The sequence below is a fragment of the Barbus barbus genome (genome assembly GCF_936440315.1).
Source record: "Barbus barbus genome assembly, chromosome: 18".
Classification (NCBI taxonomy): Eukaryota; Metazoa; Chordata; class Actinopteri; order Cypriniformes; family Cyprinidae; genus Barbus; species Barbus barbus.
In genome coordinates this window covers 12,377,499-12,396,134 of record NC_136746.1, presented here as the reverse complement: position 1 = coordinate 12,396,134, position 18,636 = coordinate 12,377,499, and the positions used below count along the sequence as shown (strand labels likewise).

The window sequence follows — 18,636 nt, the reverse complement described above, 5'->3', positions numbered from 1 at the left end:
CCGTAACCTTTCATTCCACTCTACGGCCTGCTGTGAAGGAATCTTCTAAGGAAACTAGTTTTAGTCAGACTTCCAAGACACCGTAGCGTCATGGTCTAGAATGGATTCATGTGAGCTTTAGTCATAACCAAGCAGACATTGAATAAAAAATTATAAAATGAATTCATTTGTTTTCAATCGCTCCTCTACGTCATTTTTTCATCTATTAATTATACATCTTTTAATTTACATAAGTTTTGTAAAGTCATCTAAACATTTCCAGTGTTCCCATATTGTTCAATTTCAACAGTGTTCTTTTGAAATTAAGATCCTGACAAGAATGAAGTACACTGACATTAAGACAAGAATAAGAAAAAAAATAAAAAATAATAATCATTAAATTATTAACAATTAAAATAAAATATCACCTAAATGAAGTAAACTGATATATTTAACATCAAATCTAGCTAAGAATAGCATTATAGCAACTCATGAAAGGATTTTAAAAGAGAATCGTTTATACGAGTTCTTCTATGACCTGACAGCTGTAAGTTTAAAAAAGATAGCAATAAAGAAGTTCTGCCACCGCATTAACCTTACTGACTTTGCATAAGCAGTTTACAGGAAATAAAGGCAAAGTCCACTTCTGCTAATTTCAGCAATCATCTCTTTCTTCTTAGTCATGCATCTGAACTGTGACATGGCTTTTGGGAAGGCATCATCACGCCAGAGACTGTACATAGAGGAGGAAAATACATCGAACACTGACCTCAGATAGCCCTCACCTAAGGAGAACACACACATTGAGCGTTTGAGAATGGTAACTATTAAAATACGTTGCAGGTTAAAAGCAGTGGGTGCTGTAAAGGTCTGAGTCTTTGTGAGCAAGGGGGAGAGGAAATGGGCTCAGTGACCTTTGCAGCCAATTTCCCCTGTGTTCAAACAGCAGCATGAAAGCCAGGTCTGTTTCTGAAGTCTGTGCAAAATGTCAATTGCAACTTATCCCACCAGCAGAAGGATTTGCTCTGAAAGTAGATTCCCTTATTGTAGCCGTCAGCTTTTAAGTCATTGCACATGGATGTTTTGACCCTATCCTCACTCCTTCTTAGTATGTGTCCTTTTTTTGGAACAACCTAAAAATTATTTAGAGATTTCAAAATGACTTTATAAATAAGGTGGTTTTGTTCCATCTTCCATCCTGGCATATTTTTTTTTTTTAGAAAAAACAAATTGTTCATATTGTGGGGTTATGTACACTGGGAAAAAAAGTGCTTTGTGAGTTAGCATCTAAATGATCTGATTTTGTTCATCAAAGATAGCACATTAATATAATAAGTTAACAAATCAAAATTTAAGAGTTGGATCAGGTAGAACTAGCTCCTAAAAAGAATAATTCATCCCAAAATAATTCCGTCATCATTTACTCACCCTCGTGTCATTCCAAAACTGTATGACTACTTTCAAAATATCTTCTAGACTTTTTTTGACTATATAATTAATATCAGTGGTTCCACACTGGACCCCATGTATGAACAAATAACACGGGGAGATTTAAAAAAAAGCTCTTCTCTTGTGTTCCACATATGGAAGTAAGTTTGTAACAACATGAGGGTGAGTAAATGATCACAGAATGTTTGTTTTTGGATGAACTAACCATTTAAGGTAACAACTGCAAGTTACCATATGCCAAAAGTTCTCATTTCACTATAAATAAACTATTTCTTCCATCACAACATTAGAAACTGATCTGATGTTTCCTTTACATACAAAATGAAAATAATGAAAAACAACCATCATATCCACACAAGCAGGCAGCTTAAATACTGAGCCGTCAATGAAACTATGTTTTTCAGTAAGGAGGGTGTGAAATGTTCAATGACTTCATTTTACAGTAAGCGATAGATGGAAGTAGTGTGGGGAGTGGAACAACTGTATTCATGGTTTTAACACCACACCTCATTATGATGCAATATACATGTATCAGTCAGCAGAAAATTCCAATTGACCACTTTTTAACTATTTTTGTCAGAGACATCAGCACATGTAAACATGACATTGCTAATGTAGGTTCCACATGTGCCATTTCCATTTCCTTTATGGAAACACGGCAGCATTGTTACTGCCTGTCTCTGCTAAGTCACTGCTCTTGTCATGAAACTGCTCTTTTGCAATAAGGGGAATTCCTGGTTCCCTCTCTGACAAGCCTTTTTTTTTCTTTCAGTCTCCCTTTTTCCCTTTTTTGTTTTATGGGAATTGAGGGCTGAACCAGTGAGATGTTTTTCCTCAGAAGCGCTTTGTATTGATTCATTATGAGGGGGCGGGAGACTCCCTCCCACTTCTTCCTTTTTACTGGGAAGTGATTGCAGGCTGACGGTACTTAGATCATGAGGGAGTGAGTGAGTGAGTGAAAGAGGGAGATAAAAACAGAAAGAGAGAGAGAAAGAGCGAAAGAGAGAGATATTTAAGCTGAGAGAAAACAGAAGTCATATATTCAGAGGTCACAAGAACACCGCTCATCTCTGGCTTTACATGTGAGTTACTGGAGACTCTAATGGCAAATAAAGATTGTGGATTTTAAAGCAATGGCTTGATCCATGATTGTCATAAACGCACAGGAACGAAAGATATGAAGTTGATTCTGACAAGCTGGGATAAGCGTGCCTCTCTCCTTATCAGATAAGTATTGGATGTTCAGTATGACATGTGTTTTGGGAGAAAAATAAACGTTTGATCTTGCAAAGATGTGTGGTGGGTAAAAAATAATATCTTACTGTATGTATAAAATATCATTACTGTGTTTTCATGAGATTTCTAATGTCTGAACTGTGAGCTTATACAAATGTAGTTTTTATATCAATTCAAAATGTGTTGTTCATCAGAGCATTGTAAAAAAAAAAAAAAAAGCTGTTTCTGGGATTTCAGAGGGGGTTTCCAACTGTGCACCCATCAGGGCAGTTTGACTGGTTCAGTGCCGATTATTGGGAAGAGACAGTTTCCTGAATGTCCTCAGGTGTGGCAGGTTCTCAGTTAAGGACATGAAGTTCAATGCTTTTTCGCTGCTGTTAAGTAATGATCAAACATTAAACAAATATGTGATGGAGATAACACTGAGACAAAAACGTGAGGTGAATTACGTCACTAACCCTGTGGCCTTCGCAGAGATACACCTATGAATTTATTAGCTGTGCTACTCTTGTTCTTGTTTATTAGCTTGTGCTTCTCAGTCTTGAACTCTGTAACGGCCAAATTAACGGCTTCTTGGTTGTTCATGTAATTTTTGTAAGCTTCAAGAAGTTTTCAGCTTTGGGCTAATGAATGCACACAGTTTTAGTCAAAGCATATAACAATTTTAAAACACACCACGGACAACAGCATATCTGTATCATTACCAAATGAGTTTTTTTTATTTTTTATTTTTTTTATTCATGTTAAGTAAATACTGACAAAGTTTGTCTTGAGCACTTAAGCCCTGAGAACTGAATTCCATAGATGGTGTTCATAAAGAGTTCATCTATGGGCTCAGTTCTTCTGGCATTTTGTTCAATGTCTTCTAAACTAATTTACAAAAAAGACATCAAATAATTTAAAATGTACATTCTATTCTATTGAATGTCATTTATTTATTTAATTTTTTTAATTGAATGAAATTGAATTTTGAAATATATAAAATTATTTATAATTATTAAAATTCTATTAATAAAATTATATTTGTGTGTTTATATACAATACGTTACATGTACAAGTTATACAAGTTACTTCATGTTATGTTACAGTGCCTTAGTCAGTGGTTAATTTTTTCCTTTTGAGATATTTTATGATATGTATGTTTTATGTGTTCTCCAATAAATATTCAGATTTTTTTCAAAAAAATTACCATCTTTGTCTGTTTTTAATTTATTCATATATATATATTATGTTTCAGTGCATATTATGTCAATTATGCACACTCTCATTTATCAGACACTGTGGGTGTGCTTATCAAATGACCAAAGTCTGTCCACTTCCGTGTCGTTTTTCAAGGGGCACTAATAAGTAACAGGTCAGATGTTTAGCAGTGCCTTTTAGAGGGTGTATGATGTGGATTCATCTTACTTGTATGTCTGTGGGTTGGATATAAATGTATTGCCAGACATCATGGCCAGATTTTTCAGTAAAGCCAGTGGTGAGCTGACGTTATGCAAATGATGCACTGACTCCCACGCTATAACCGCAGGCATGTCTTATCTCTTATTCCCAGCAAATGACTCAGGATCGATTCCTTGGAAATCTGGAGTAATGGACCCCCTCACAAGACAACTGTTCTGGTTCTGTAATGATCTGGTCAACACTCATTCAATGCAGAGATTATAAGAATGGTAGTGGTCATCTGAATACAGTTTGGGGTGTCTATACATCTGTGATCTTTTTATGCATTACGATCACTCAGATACTGGTATTTAGTGTAGTAGTCTCATTTCACCATTGTTTTGCTGAAGTCTTACTTGCTTTTGCAAATGTATGTATATTTTGATTGCAGTAGTTTTCAAAATTCATAAGTTGAAGCTATTCATTAGTGTTAGTTGAAGATTAAATGAATGAATATTTGTCCCAGCAGACAATAACAAATATATTGTTTGTAAAATGTTTCTTTTCACATATCCAAAAGAAATACATTATTTTAAATCAGTATTAAAGGACACTTTAAAGATGTGAATATAATTACTGTGTGTAAAATAAGATTGTGATTTACTTTGAAACAATTTTAACTCAGAAATTGCTAGTAGATTTCATAAATGATTACAAAGAATTGCAAAGTAACACAAAAGTAGTAGTAGAAAAACTAACATAGTCATTTCTTCAGAAGTCTTTGTTTTATTTACCACTTTAAAAATCATTTTTCTAATGTGTAAAAAATAATAATTGTAGTGTCAAATGAAATTGTGGGTAAACAAAAACTACCAAAACTGTCAGAATGTGATGCATGCATTTACATACAAATAATGTTACATTATATATAATACCATTGATATGAAATGAGATTTTTGTAATGGAGTGGCTTTTGTAAATCTCATCCTATATTACAGTCTAAAAAGATTTTTCTCAATTCTAAATAAAACACTATTCAAGTACATTTTATGAAAATACTATTTCAGTTTTTCTACTTTAAAATTTCACATTTAATTCAACGTGTTACTTGCCGTTTCTTTTTAATCGTGTTTTATAGCAATTTCTGAGTTTTACTAGCACTTTCCAAGTGAAAAATGTTTCTGCACCAATTGTTTTTAGTGTACATCATATTTTAATTTCCCAAACTCATTCTTGTTTACACACTAGATTTGTCTTGTATAATCACTCTTTTTTTAAATTTTTTTTTTTTATCTCAACTGACAGTAGATAGCACTAAACAGAAACATTACAGCAATACAGTCACATTATTTTTCGCCTTTTTATTCTCTTTTATTTCACTCACAATATGCCCCTCTGGAAGACTTGTCTCCTTTCGCAGCACCTTCTTTTCCACTGTTGTTCACCCACATGAGGGTTCCCTCAAACTAAAAACTCCCCGTTCTGATAGCTGATCCTCACAGATTACCTGCTGGGGTTAGTGCCATACACCCGCCTCAGATCCTCTTTCACAAATTCTGGAAGCTCTCAGTTCACGCCGAGCACTCTCTGGAGTTTCCCCCCAGCGCAGTTCCCCTCTGAACCCTTCCGGCCATGCTTCACTGGGCATCTCATGGTGACTGAATCCTGGGGCTTGTTTTGGAGCAACATTTGGCAGAGGAAGCACACTTGATTGATGGTACCAAATAGGACTAAAAGAAACTTTTTGGTTTGGTCCATAGAAATGGTACTGTAGTACTCTACATGCTCAGCTGTGTCTTGATAGCTCTGGATGCTCTGTGTGTAAAGGGTCACTGGTCCCAAGCTGAGCAATTCAGGGTATTGTCTGAATAAAAGAACACAATTTTAAAACAAAATACACACAGAAAAACATAATTGGAGTATTAGTAAGAACCCAGTGTGATCATGTAATTTAGGAAGACAAAATTACAACAACAAAAATGTACAGAAACAACAAATAAATAAACTGTGTAATGTACATACAGTTCTACTGACAATACTGAAAAAATAGAAGCATTATGTGTAAATTTAAGCAACTCTGTACTTAATTGTACAGGCGATTTTTCTAGTTATTGCAGCAGCCATGAACTGAGGCATATTTGTCATATAATTAAGAATTTAATTGAAAGTGAAACAATGAAAACCAAGTGATTGCCTGCTGCATCTCTTGCAGCAGTTTTGGTATCCAAGCACCACGTAACATCAACATGTAGCCTACGCATCTTATCAGTCATAACTGCCATAAACAGGCCTGGTATACTGAGCAGAAATAATCTGTTCTGACAAGCTGTATCATAGCTGATTTTCTGGAGAAATTGTAAATTTTTTTCTAATATAATTTTGGGGATAAGCATATTCTTAGACAAAATATACTTAGTAAAACTCTGGCAAAACACTATACCAGATGGATGCTGCCAAGACAACTATATGTAGTGTCAACATAAGGATACATTGTTAACAGAATTAAAGAAATGCTTTTAACATCAGAAATGACTAATAAACCACATGAGGTTGACCTCTCTGACTGCTGTAGGTGTTTCATTTGTGGAAGTGAATCATTACATCACTTTCCAGAACTTCTGATTTATGATCTTATCTTTGAATAAACCAAGGGCAAGATATAAATCTAAAAACAAGAATGAGATATAATATGTTAATTATGATGTCTTCATCTTTTATTATCATCTTACATTATTGTATAACACAAGGTCCAGGCGCATGTGCAGTTAATAGTCTGTCTAGCAGGTGGCACTAAACCTTATGTACTTTGGAAAGTACAGTTAGTAGATTCACAAATTTTGGCTTTAGTAATAATAACAGTACAACGCTAAAATGAAATAGATTTTTGAAACAAATAGATAAATTACTAACATTTCTGGCATGTGAAAAATACATTTTAAGTGTCATATTAGCAGTAAATGACTGAAAAAGTAAAAAAAAAAAAAAAAAAAAAAAGATCTAAAAAGTATTAATGAAAATATATATTTTTCTGGGAAGAAACAGTGTTAAAAAAACAAATAAAAAAGAGGTACATTTAAAAAAATTAATAATATATTCATTTAATCATGTATGCGTGGTGGGCAAAAGCAACAAATTATTGTGTCTATGAAAGTGATTGGAATGTTAACAGAAGCTATTGAAATGTAATGAAATGGAAGACATAATACATTAGAAATGGCCAATTTCATCTCTAATTTAAAAAAGAAAGAAAGAAAGAAAGAAAGAAAAGCAGTTGTTTATGTGAATGGCATATTGGACACTGAGCCCCACCTCCTCATGGATCAACAGCTAACAAATTCATTGATCACATTGCATTCGTCCAATCGCATCGCGGCTCTTTCTAACAGCTGTTCTGATTGGGTGGATCAAGTGTCAATCAAAGGGTTAGCCACGTCCCCTTTTCTGGACATCAAACCACAGACGTAACTGTAACAGGGGCTAAACATAGGGGGCGGAAGTGTTACAAGTCGTTTTTACAATATCAGTGGTTTAATCGCCTATTTAATCGTAAGTTTTAAAGAATACCTTTTTTTTTCCTGCTTCTCGACAACTTTTTTCCCTGTTTGGTGCGGCCGTGTGGGGATGGATGAGATGCGGCCTAGCAGCGGAGCAGCAGCGCACCTCGGCCTCGCCTCGATCTTTCCCCCGGGATTGCAGGCCATTTATGGGGAATGCAGGCGTCTGTATCCCGATCAGGCGAACCCGCTGCAAGTCACAGCCATTGTGAAGTATTGGTGAGACGTCTGAAGCATTCCTGTTTTATGTTGTTGCTTGATATGCACACATAAAAACAAGTTCAGTAAAACAAAGAAATATTTCAGGACTAGTTTGTACTATTAAAACACTGAGTGGTGATCAAAGATAAAATCAAATTTCAGTCAGCAGAAGCATTATTAACAGGCAAATAACAAACTTTCAAGTGTACATTTCCATCTCAGTGACTCACTTTTTCTTCCCATAATCCTCTTTTCAGGTTAGGGGGTCCAGATCCACTGGACTACATTAGTATGTACAGAAGCTTGGGATGTCCTGGACAAGATGTACCCGAACACTGGCACTATGTCAGCCTGGGTCTAAGTGACTTGTATGGGGACAACAGAGTTCATGAGTAAGAATGGCAGATTGAGATGAAAGTTTCATTACATGACAATGTTGTTACAGCAATACCCGGCTAGTTTAGTTCAACTTATTTTCTTATTTACATGATGTGTTCACTTGCATGAAGTTTCAGCAGTTGAATGAATTTGATGTTTAGTTTTATGTTAAGAGTTGTGTTGGCACTTGGCAGGGATTGAATTTCAGCTGTATTCTGCTTCTTTATAGATTCACAGGTCATGAGGGTCCAAGTGGTTTTGGTTTTGAGCTCACATTTCGCCTGAAGAGAGAAGCAGGAGAGACGGCACCCCCTACCTGGCCAGCTGAGCTCATGCAGGGCTTGGCTCGTTACGTGTTTCAATCAGGTACTGTACCTGCACCCACTCTTTAGGGCTTGGAGTTTTATAATTCCCGGAAGCTTTCCTTCTGTAATTTCAAAATAATGCAGCAGCTCTTGTTTTCAGCTTTAACAGATTTAAAGTCATTTAATATATGGTGTAAATTGTAAAAATGTAGTTTTTCATTATCATTATTTCTCAGCCTGATGGTATGAACCATTTAATGCTTTTAAGCTACACTTTTACTGTCTAACAGTTGTAATACTCAAGCTTGAGTGGGACATGCAAATGTAAAATAAAGCCTTGAAATAAAGTTTGGCTTTGTATAACTGTAATACTATAAGATAATCAAGTTGAAAGAAGTAAAGTGGTGTCTCAGGATAAAGAGAAACTGCCAAAAAGACCTTTTTCCCCATATTTTTGCACTTCAGATCAAACCTAAAATCCAGATTTTGTTTTTGCCTGCCAGTTTAATAAAATAAGACCCCCGCATATCCAACTGAGTGATATGAGATGCAGCATGTGGAATCACACATCTAAATATGTGCAGACTGTATTTAGCAGAATGTGTCTTTCTGCTTTATTTTAGTAGCTTTTTTATTTGAAGTACAAACTTTTCTTAGTGTTTTAGTTAGAAAATTGCAGATTTGTCCCAGAGCAGGTATCTATGTCTATACTCCATTGCATGTACTGTATGCAATATATTAGAGTTGTCAAATTAAAATTATACTTCATTTCAATATGAAATATTTAAATATTACTCTTTTGAAAGTATACAGACCTCTCAGACATGTAATTTGCTCTGCAACAGAAAACACATTCTGTAGTGGCGATCACATTTCGTGGCACAGTCCGTTGGACAACAGCGAGTCTAGAATCCAGCATATGCTACTCACGGAGGACCCTCAGATGCAGCCGGTGCAGACCCCCTTTGGTCTCGTCAGCTTCCTTCAGGTCAGGCATAACAAGCTAGCAGTTTCAAAAAAGTTGTTGACTTGTAGGCTAATATAAAATCTCATTTATTTTGTTTTCTTATTTGTTTCTTTAGCCGTTGAGACCGGTTTCAGACATGTTTATATAGCTATTTAGGTTCAGCTGAGCCCCACCGTATATTTGAAATGACCTTAAGACATTACATTTATTAACCTTGTCCTTCTATGCATGTTTCTCCTTGTGATTGGTTTAAATGAAGTTTTTCCTTCTGCTCATCAGATTGTGGGTGTTTGCACAGAGGAGCTGCAGGCAGCGCAGCAGTGGAACGGCCAAGGCATTCTGGACCTGCTGAGAGGAGTGCACATGTGAGTAATCCCACAGCCAGCCATGAGACAGGCCAAGGACATGCTCGTGCTCAATTGGTGGGAAAACTGCGTTAAAGAAACTGCAGGACTGATTTAACCAGCTGAGAAACTAAATTAATGCCCTTGATATATTATTTTGTCTCTGTGGCATTTATGGAGGGCTGAAGTTGTAAGTTTGTGTTAAATTAACTGTAAGCAAATGTAAGAATATGTCTGTCATGTACTTGAATGATGTTTCTTTTCCACTAAGTGGGTCAGGAGCTTTCATTTGCATTGAGATGCTTTGTGCTGTTCTTGCTTTTCATTAATTCTGAATTGGGTCTTGCTTCGTCTGCTGTTTTGTTTGCAGTGCTGGGGGTCCATGGTTAATCACTGACATGAGAAGAGGGGAAACTATATTTGACATTGATCCACACTTGCAAGTAAGGCTTTCTGAAGTTTGCATGTTGTTGAAAGGAACATATCATCCACATGAAAATGCTCGTATTATTTACCCTGATATTGTTGCTAAATGGCTTTTTTGTGTGAAAAAATGAATTTTGAAAAATGTACGTTCATCTTTACCATATGACAACTGTTCATGGTTATTTGCTCAAATTCTTCCTTTTAAGATGATTTTAAATTATATTTCGGTCTGCTCTTCACACAAATGTAACTTTAATATTTAAGTAAATGATCAGTATTGATTGATATTGTATATACGTCGGTCAGTATTGAATATTACGCTACTATGAGGTTGGTAAAATTTTTTTATTGTTTTGGAAAGAAATGCTCACCCAGGCTGTGTTTACTTTATGATAAATACAGTAAAATAACAGTATATTTTACATGTAAACCGTATATTTATTCCAAAGCTGAATTTTCTGCATCCTTACTCCAGTCTTCAGTGTCACGCAATCCTTCAGAAATTATTCTAAATATGCTGATTTGGTGCTCAAGAGACATTCTTGAAAGTTTTGATTTTAGACAGACGTTTCCAAGTTATTTTGGAACATTAATTTTATAACACTGTTAAATGTAATCTTTAGCAGATCTCAAAATCTCAAGAGCTGATAAAATGTAAAAACTGTAACTTGAATGCAATGTAAATCGCTTTGAATAAAAGCGTCTGCTAAATGCAGAAATGTAAATGTCAAAATGAATGTCCATTATCAAACTGTACATGACATAATGTAGTGATGCCTAAGTCTACTTTTTTGTTTTATGTTACTGTATTTGGTGTTTTATTTATTTGGAGAAAATAGTTTAGAATTTTAATATCAGTCATTGGCTATATGTGACCCTGGACCACAAAACCAGTTTTAAGTCACTGGGGTGTATTTGTAGCAATAGCCAAAAATACATAGTATGGGTAAAAATGATAAATTTTTCTTTTATGCCAAAAATCATTTGGGAATTAAGTAAAGATCATGTTCCATGAAGATATTTTGTAAATTTCCTACTGTAAATGTATCAAAACTTAATTTTTGATTAGTAATATGCATTACTAAGAACTTAATTTGGACAACTTGGTGATTTTCTCAATATTTAGATTTTTTTGATTCCAGCTTTTCAAATAGTTGTATCTTGGCCAAATATTATCCTATCCTAACAAAACCAAACATCAATTGAAAGCTTATTTATTCAGCTTTCAGGTGATGTATACATCTCGATTTTGAAAAATTGACACTTTTGTCAAATTGAGACTGGTTTTGTGGTATTCATGTCCTATGAATATTTATCCCCCGCTCTATTTTTTTTTTTTTTTTAACACGTCTCTCAAGTAATGAATGATAATCATTCCTGGCGATTAAGGTCATCTGTTATAGCTCACACTGTGATGCTTCAGGAGTGATGGGAAAAGATGGAGTGTAATTAAGTCTGGCTGTTAAACTCAACACCTCCAACTGCTGTTAGTCCTCTGCCCCCTCTCTCTCTGCGCTGAGACGGACACATGTCCAGCCATGCTGATCTCCTGCTGATTAGTGCGTGTGTTGATTGCTCGTCCCAAGCAGGAACGAGTGGATAAGGGCATAGAGACGGACGGCTCTAACCTGAGCGGGGTCAGTGCCAAGTGCGCCTGGGATGACTTGAGCCGACCTCCCGAGGATGAGGACGACAGCAGGAGCATTTGCATTGGGTCACAGCCACGTAGGCTGTCCGACAAAGGTGAGGGGTGCTAAGGACAAGCACAGCCCGCTTTAAAAACAAGACACCAAACTCCATATGCTTCAGAGATTTTGTAATTGGCTCAAATTACTGTGACGTTGTCATGAATATTTGTGTATTGTTCATACAGACACTGAACAGATTAGAGAAGCCCTGAGGAAAGGACTGGAGATTAACAGCAAGTCTGTCCTGCCTCCCATCAGCAGTCAGAGGCACAGTCACGACCGGCCACAGTAAGTCCTACCCTTTCATGACAATCAGAGCTTCTGGACTGCGTGATTATTCTGGTCAAGCGGAAGTATGGTTTACCCAGTGTTGTGACCTTAATTCTGGAAGTAGCAGGTTGAAGAGTTTGTTTCAGGACGCCAAACTGCTTTGGTTTTCTATGCCACCTGTTCGGGACAGGATGGCATCATTATGGTGTATGGCTAGGAGACAAAAGATGTTTAGTGCCAGGGCCTCGGCACTATAATTGTATATACATAGTGTGAAAAGTGTTTCACCAGGTGGAGATTTTGCTATATTGCTTATAGCACACAGGGCTGCACAATTAATCATATAAGTGATTGAGATTATGATTATGGGTGCTGTGAATCATGAAAAGTGTTGTGGGTCTACTGCCATTGCGATTTTATTTTATTTTTTTGCCATTGCTGGATTGATAGTACTGATTTTGAACCGATCTTCATTTTGAACCGATATCGATATTTCAATTTCAAAATCGATCTATCAGTCTGTGCTGTTTTCAGTTGATGTTTGCATTAAACAATATATGTAATGTTCAACTCCCATCCACTAACTTGTCATCTCTTCAGCTTTAGTACTAGTTATATCATGGCATAAGCATGAATTAATATTAGAATGCATGTTGAAAGAAAACATACTGAAATGTTTCAGTTCCGGAAAGATGCCTATAAAACAGCTTGTAAACGATGTAATGTTACATTTACCTCAGGAAAGCCGTTTAATCACAGCTTGATAATTTAGCTAGAAAACTTAAGTTTTGTTTACTTTATCTAAAAATAAACAGCAATTGAATTTAATAGTTTGGCCTTTTAATTTTAACCTTTAATATTAGGGCAATAATACCAACTGGTTGTATAGTTTAGTTGAGAGACTTTTTCCTTGCAAAAACATCGATATTATGTACTTTACCTGATATATCCGTTCCAAATGAATCCATATCGAATTGAATTGAGATCAGAATCAAATCAGTTTGTGAAATCAGTGTCAGTATCCACCCCTATAAATGAGTCTATAAGCCTGTTAATATTATCGCTGGAAACCCATTAGGACTGTTTTCAGCATTCATAGATTTCACTTGGTGACACACAAAAATTAATACTTGGACATCCAATGTATACTGCAAGAAAGCAATGTGATAAAACTCTGCAAAATTAACTGATCATGAATGATATATATGTGATGAAGTACTGTTATATAAGGCCGCCCACCTCTATTTGGTGCACAGTTAAAAAATGGCTTTAAAACAGGCCTGCAATTTTTAACGGAGTTAGGAATGAATTTCGTTAACTTTGGTTGGTTCAACTCCAACCGCTATATATATCAAAATCACTATTAGTTTGACAGCGACTCAGAAGCCTGTCCAATATGTGGATAATTACCTGCAGGTATTTTTCAGACACAGCCTGTCCCTTCAGTCTTAGTCCTCATGAGTGCTGACTCTTGCCAGCTGGCCTGCTATTGTACAGCAATGTTACTAGCTCATGAAATTAGCTTCAAGTGCCAATAGTCTGCCAGTACAAATGTGCTTTTCAATTGGGTACTGTATTAGGCTATACTGTCCTTAGACCCATGATTATTTGTGCTGTTAGAAATTGCCTGTAATCTTTGTTACTAGACCTGTGATGGTAGCAGTTAGCTGGGGTGAACGTTTTAAGCACTCCATCCTCATCTCATTAAACGCTGTGCAATCCAGATCATCTCAGTGCATGGTTTGTCTGGGTTAATCTCACTATCCTGTTGTCTGCACCCCCTTGTTTTGCTCACGGCCCCCTGCTACTTGTAGCCCAGCCAGAGATTCAGACATGCATCCTGGAGCTCAGCCTGACTGCCTGCTGAAATTGGTTGTGTTGCCTGTTCCAAATAATCATGATGAATGAGAAACATGATGCTGAAGTGATGTACAATGACAGTTTTCTAATAAAGATCTTCACTTCTGTACATACTTTCTTTATGGAGAGGAAAAGGATTTCAGGCTTCTGCACTGACTGAGAATCATAAAGAATTTAACAGTTCTGGTTCAGATTCCTTTTAATAATTCCAGTGTCATTAACAATTCTTTTAGTACTTGTGATCAAGTCGTTGTGTTGAATTTCAAGTCTGTCATGATGAAAGTAATGACTTGCAATTTCAATAAGTAAGTGATTAATTTACTTACCCCCTCCGATTGATTCAAACATATTTTGTCTTACTAAAAAGAACCAGCTCGTAAGATTAATTAGTTGGGAAATTTGACTATTATGGTCGGCAATGTATGTTTCGTACAATAGATTCAGCAGCCGTGCAAGTTAAAGAACCATTAACAGAACCAGACATGATGACAATGAGTTGAATCCTGTATGCAATTTTATTTATTTACTTATTTATTTGCTCCTATTCTTTAATAAAGCAGTCAAGTTATCATTATGCACACTTAACTGACAAACTTTCAAGACTTAAGTGTGTCATGAATTTATTTGTCAGTTGTTGATCAGTTGCTTGACCTGTGTTTGCCACACTTGCTCCACTGATGCATCTGACCAACATTTTATGCCTAAAAGGCCTTAAAGTAGCAACCGAATGACCAGAATTACAGATATGAAGATCCATTTAAAGGAGCTATTCCAGTCTCTTACAAGGGGGAAAGTTTACTTTTTTCTTAGTGGCTTTTGGAAAGAATAAAATTGATTTGCCGTTTGGCAGTAGTGGTAAATGCATTCATTCACTTCGCTGTGGTACAAATCTGCCCCTAATTTCTCCATAGACAATCAGTTGGACATTTCCAGACCCAGCAGATATCAAGGTAAGAGCCAACTACGAGTGAAACTGAAACTATTTCTCCAACAAATGGGCTACGGAGACTATTCTTCTTTATTCCACTTTGAAAATGGGTTTTCAGTGCAGTGTCTGCAAGTTACTTTTTGTTACAACGAAATGGAAACACAAAACTCTGCACTATTTCTTACTTAAAAAATATTTAGACACTTAAGCTACAAATGTATGAATATCATTGCACATCAATATTTGGAACATTTCTGGTATTTAAACTTTAGTGGAGCAGGTTCATAGTTAATGTGATGAACACGGTTACAACGAGGTTATCTAATGCAATGACTTCTATATAGTTCAAATGTGGCACTTGGACACCCTCATGCTGTTTTTTTCCCTTATTTATCTTTTCCCATCTTTTATTATCCCAGGAGCCGTAAGGACAGTCTAGAGAGCGAGAGCTCGGCTGCTATTGTCCCTCATGAGCTGGTGCGAACACGACAACTGGAAAGCGTGCATCTGAAGTTCAACCAGGAGTCTGGGACTCTTCTCCCACTGTGCCTCAGGTAGGGCAGAACTCTGTTGGGAGTGTACTTGCGTACTTAAAGGTTGTTTGCCATACATTTTCTTGAAATCCCCCAGGGTCGAAATAAACTTTTCTGTTAATTCCACCCCCCCCCCCCCCCCCCCCCCTAAAGGAACACTGCACTTTTTTTGAAAATAGGCTCATTTTACAACTCTCCTAGAGTTAAACAGTTGAGTTTTACCATTTTTGAATACATTCAGCCGATCTCCGGGTCTGACGGTAGCACTTTTAGCTTAGCTTAGCATAGATCATTGAATCGGATTAGACCATTTGTATCAGGGTGCAGCAGGCGCAATAATATTACGCAGCGCCTGAAAGTAGTCCCCAACTATATCATAACGTTACCTAGCTGGGGACTACTTTCAGGCGCTGCGTAATATCATTGCACCTGCTGCTCCCATGGTACGGCAACAAAGTTCCTTGATTATTACGCCTGAATGAGAGTATAGTTCCTAGCCATATCGGCCTAGAAAATCTCAACTTTTCATTTTCCGTCAGTCTTAGTACACTATGTAACTACAGAAGAGTCAAGTTCTAAATAGGAAAATTATCAAAACTCTTTGGTCATTTTTGAGCGAGATGCTAATGGTCTAATCCGATTCAATGATCTTTAAGGTAAGCAAAATGTGCTACCGCCAGACCTGGAGATCAGCTGAATAGATTCAAAAATGGTAAAATTAATCTGTTTAACTCTAGGGGAGTTGTAAAATGAGCTTATTTTCAAAAAAGGTGGAGTGTTTCTTTAATTTCCAACCCTGAAATCCTTTTTGTTGAGGCATGAGCTTTGACTATGGCCAGGGATTTTGATTGTGGGATTGTGCACCGTGTTCATATTACAAACAAATTGAGCTCACTGAAATGCTAACAGCTCTGATATTGCTGGCACTGAAAGAGTGGGATATGAGTTTTATGTAATCTCCTTGTTTGGACAGAAACAGAGACAAGGCTCACAGAGAAGCATTTGTTTAAAGTCCAAGTAAGAGCAGGGGGAAAGTGAACATCAGGTTACTTATAGCTTTAGCCTTTGATATTTCCCACTTGCGTTAACAACACTTATCAATGTCTGCATAAATGATTAATTCAGTTTTTTCTTTTTAATCTTTTCTTGTAGAGGTCGTCTGCTTCATGGCCGACATTTCACATATAAAAGCATTAATGGAGACACAGCAATCACCTTCGTATCCACTGGGGTAGAAGGGGCCTTTGCCACAGAAGAGCATCCATATGCTGCGCATGGACCATGGTTACAGGTAACAGACATGCATTATTACAACCCAAAAAATGTTCAGTGTCATTCCATGTGTGTGACTTTGTTCTGATCCCCTCACTTTAGATACTGCTTACCGAGGAGTTTGTAGAGAAGATGCTAGCTGACGTTCAGGATTTGAGCACCCGTGAAGTGGTAAGATTTAGACCTCACATTAAGATATTTCACTGGTTTTGTAAGCTTTTAAAACTGGTTTTGTTTTTAACATGCTATATATCTCTTTACCATCTCACCCAGTCTAAGCTGCCGAAGCAGTACAGCTGGCCCGATAAGAAGCTAAAGATCTCTGTCCTGCCAGACACAGTGTTTGACAGCCCACTGCAATAAGACTGGGAGCACACTGACCCTGATTACAAACCCATATCTACAGAAAGGAGCTCAACTCTTTTGCCAGGCTCATGTGCCTACAGACAGCTGAAGGAAACAGACATTCAGACACTTCCCCTTTTCCCACAGAGCATCGGAGATGATTGCACATGACACATTTTTTTACATGTACAACATTTTGTATTTTCCGTTATACCACTTGTCTTTGCATTGGTCTACCTATTCACTCTTAAGGAAAAATTTGTGTTTTTCTGGTCTGTTTCAAAAAACACATATTTCTTGTTGAACATTTAGCAGCATGAGACAATGTGCAAGCACTGGTGCCTTTATTCACCTTTGAATGGACTGAAGTTACATTTTAAAAGAAAATGTGCTTTTCTAAATCCTGCTTGTAATGTGAAGGTTTTACTCATTTGCATATATAAAATAGAGCTGTGCCTATTTAAGGTTGATGATATTTCATAAGGTCTTCATTTAGTTGCCAAACATTAGGTGGTTAGTCAGTTCACGTTCACAATACCAAAGCCTGTACAGAATGGATGTTTTCTAAACCTCATGTCAAATGTAAAGTTGAGAAGCAGGAAATAGTTCCCTGATCTTTCTTTTGTTTATTTTTGTTAACTATTTTACTTGTATTGAACTTCATTTCATTTGACTTTATGATTGCATTCCAAGCCTCTTTATAGGGAAGCAAACTAACAGGTTCCTGGACGGCAATCTATTTTCTAGAATGTGCATTTGTTATTTTTGGGATGTGTGCTCAATAATATAGGTCAAAGTTTAAAAAAGAACCTCTATTAGTGCTTTTGAAAAGATTAATTTAATTAGTGTGCTGGCATTTTTTATATTCTGGAGAATCACTACACTGCCTGTGGTTTTGTTACCCTTAAGTGCATTAAAGTTATTTACATTAACAAAATGCCATGTTTTACTTTTGCACATAATCCTTCTTTCACATTAAATGATATAGTATTTTCTGATGACAACCAGGCACTAAAATTCCTTGTAGAGAACCAGCAAGTGTGCCTCTGACTGAATTTTAAACTCTGTATTTTGATGTTGTCTCTTTAAGATCCCAATGTAAATGCCCTCTTTGCATGTGGAATGAGTAACGGCATTCTGGTGGGCTGGTGAGATAATGGCTGGTACATTCAAACACAGCTGTTCAGTTCTGAAACCCAAAGACAATTTGCCTTATGGGTTCCGGTTCCAATATTTACATGACTATTTTATTTGATTGTAAATTGAGTAAAATGAGGTCATGGCCTGCTATAAAACGTTAAGAGACTCTTACTACTGTAAATTACATGCACCAACTCCTCAAACTAATTCTGAACCAGCTGTGCTTTTAAAAAGGCAAGTTGCTAAATAAATATTTTTGGTTTTTCCTCTAAATAAATGTAGTTTAATGTTCCTGTACTTAAACACTTCTTAAGCCATCGCTTTTGGGAAAAAAATTGCTTATTTACTGGAGAGAAGCAGAATTTAAACATTTGACTAGAG

At 36.5% G+C, this 18,636-nt stretch overlaps 1 protein-coding gene across 4 annotated transcripts; it reads left to right on the top strand.

The window, feature by feature from the left end:
* The first annotated feature begins 7,457 nt into the window (after positions 1–7,457).
* On the top strand, positions 7,458–18,525 carry LOC306884562 (suppressor of fused homolog). Of its 4 annotated transcripts, none has more exons than XM_079440523.1 (13): positions 7,458–7,817; positions 8,057–8,191; positions 8,407–8,543; positions 9,328–9,470; positions 9,729–9,814; positions 10,164–10,236; positions 11,806–11,962; positions 12,093–12,195; positions 14,949–14,987; positions 15,385–15,519; positions 16,651–16,789; positions 16,873–16,941; positions 17,044–18,525. In XM_079440523.1, exons 1-13 carry the CDS (start codon positions 7,666–7,668, stop codon positions 17,131–17,133), a joined length of 1,458 nt encoding a protein of 485 aa, XP_079296649.1. In that variant the 5' UTR covers positions 7,458–7,665; the 3' UTR covers positions 17,134–18,525. The 4 variants fall into 4 exon arrangements, with proteins under 4 accessions (XP_079296649.1, XP_079296651.1, XP_079296650.1 ...); XM_079440524.1 differs by having other exon boundaries at positions 7,489–7,817; positions 11,809–11,962; positions 17,044–18,046; XM_079440525.1 differs by lacking the exon at positions 14,949–14,987 and having other exon boundaries at positions 7,474–7,817; positions 17,044–18,117.
* The last annotated feature ends 111 nt before the right edge of the window (positions 18,526–18,636 follow it).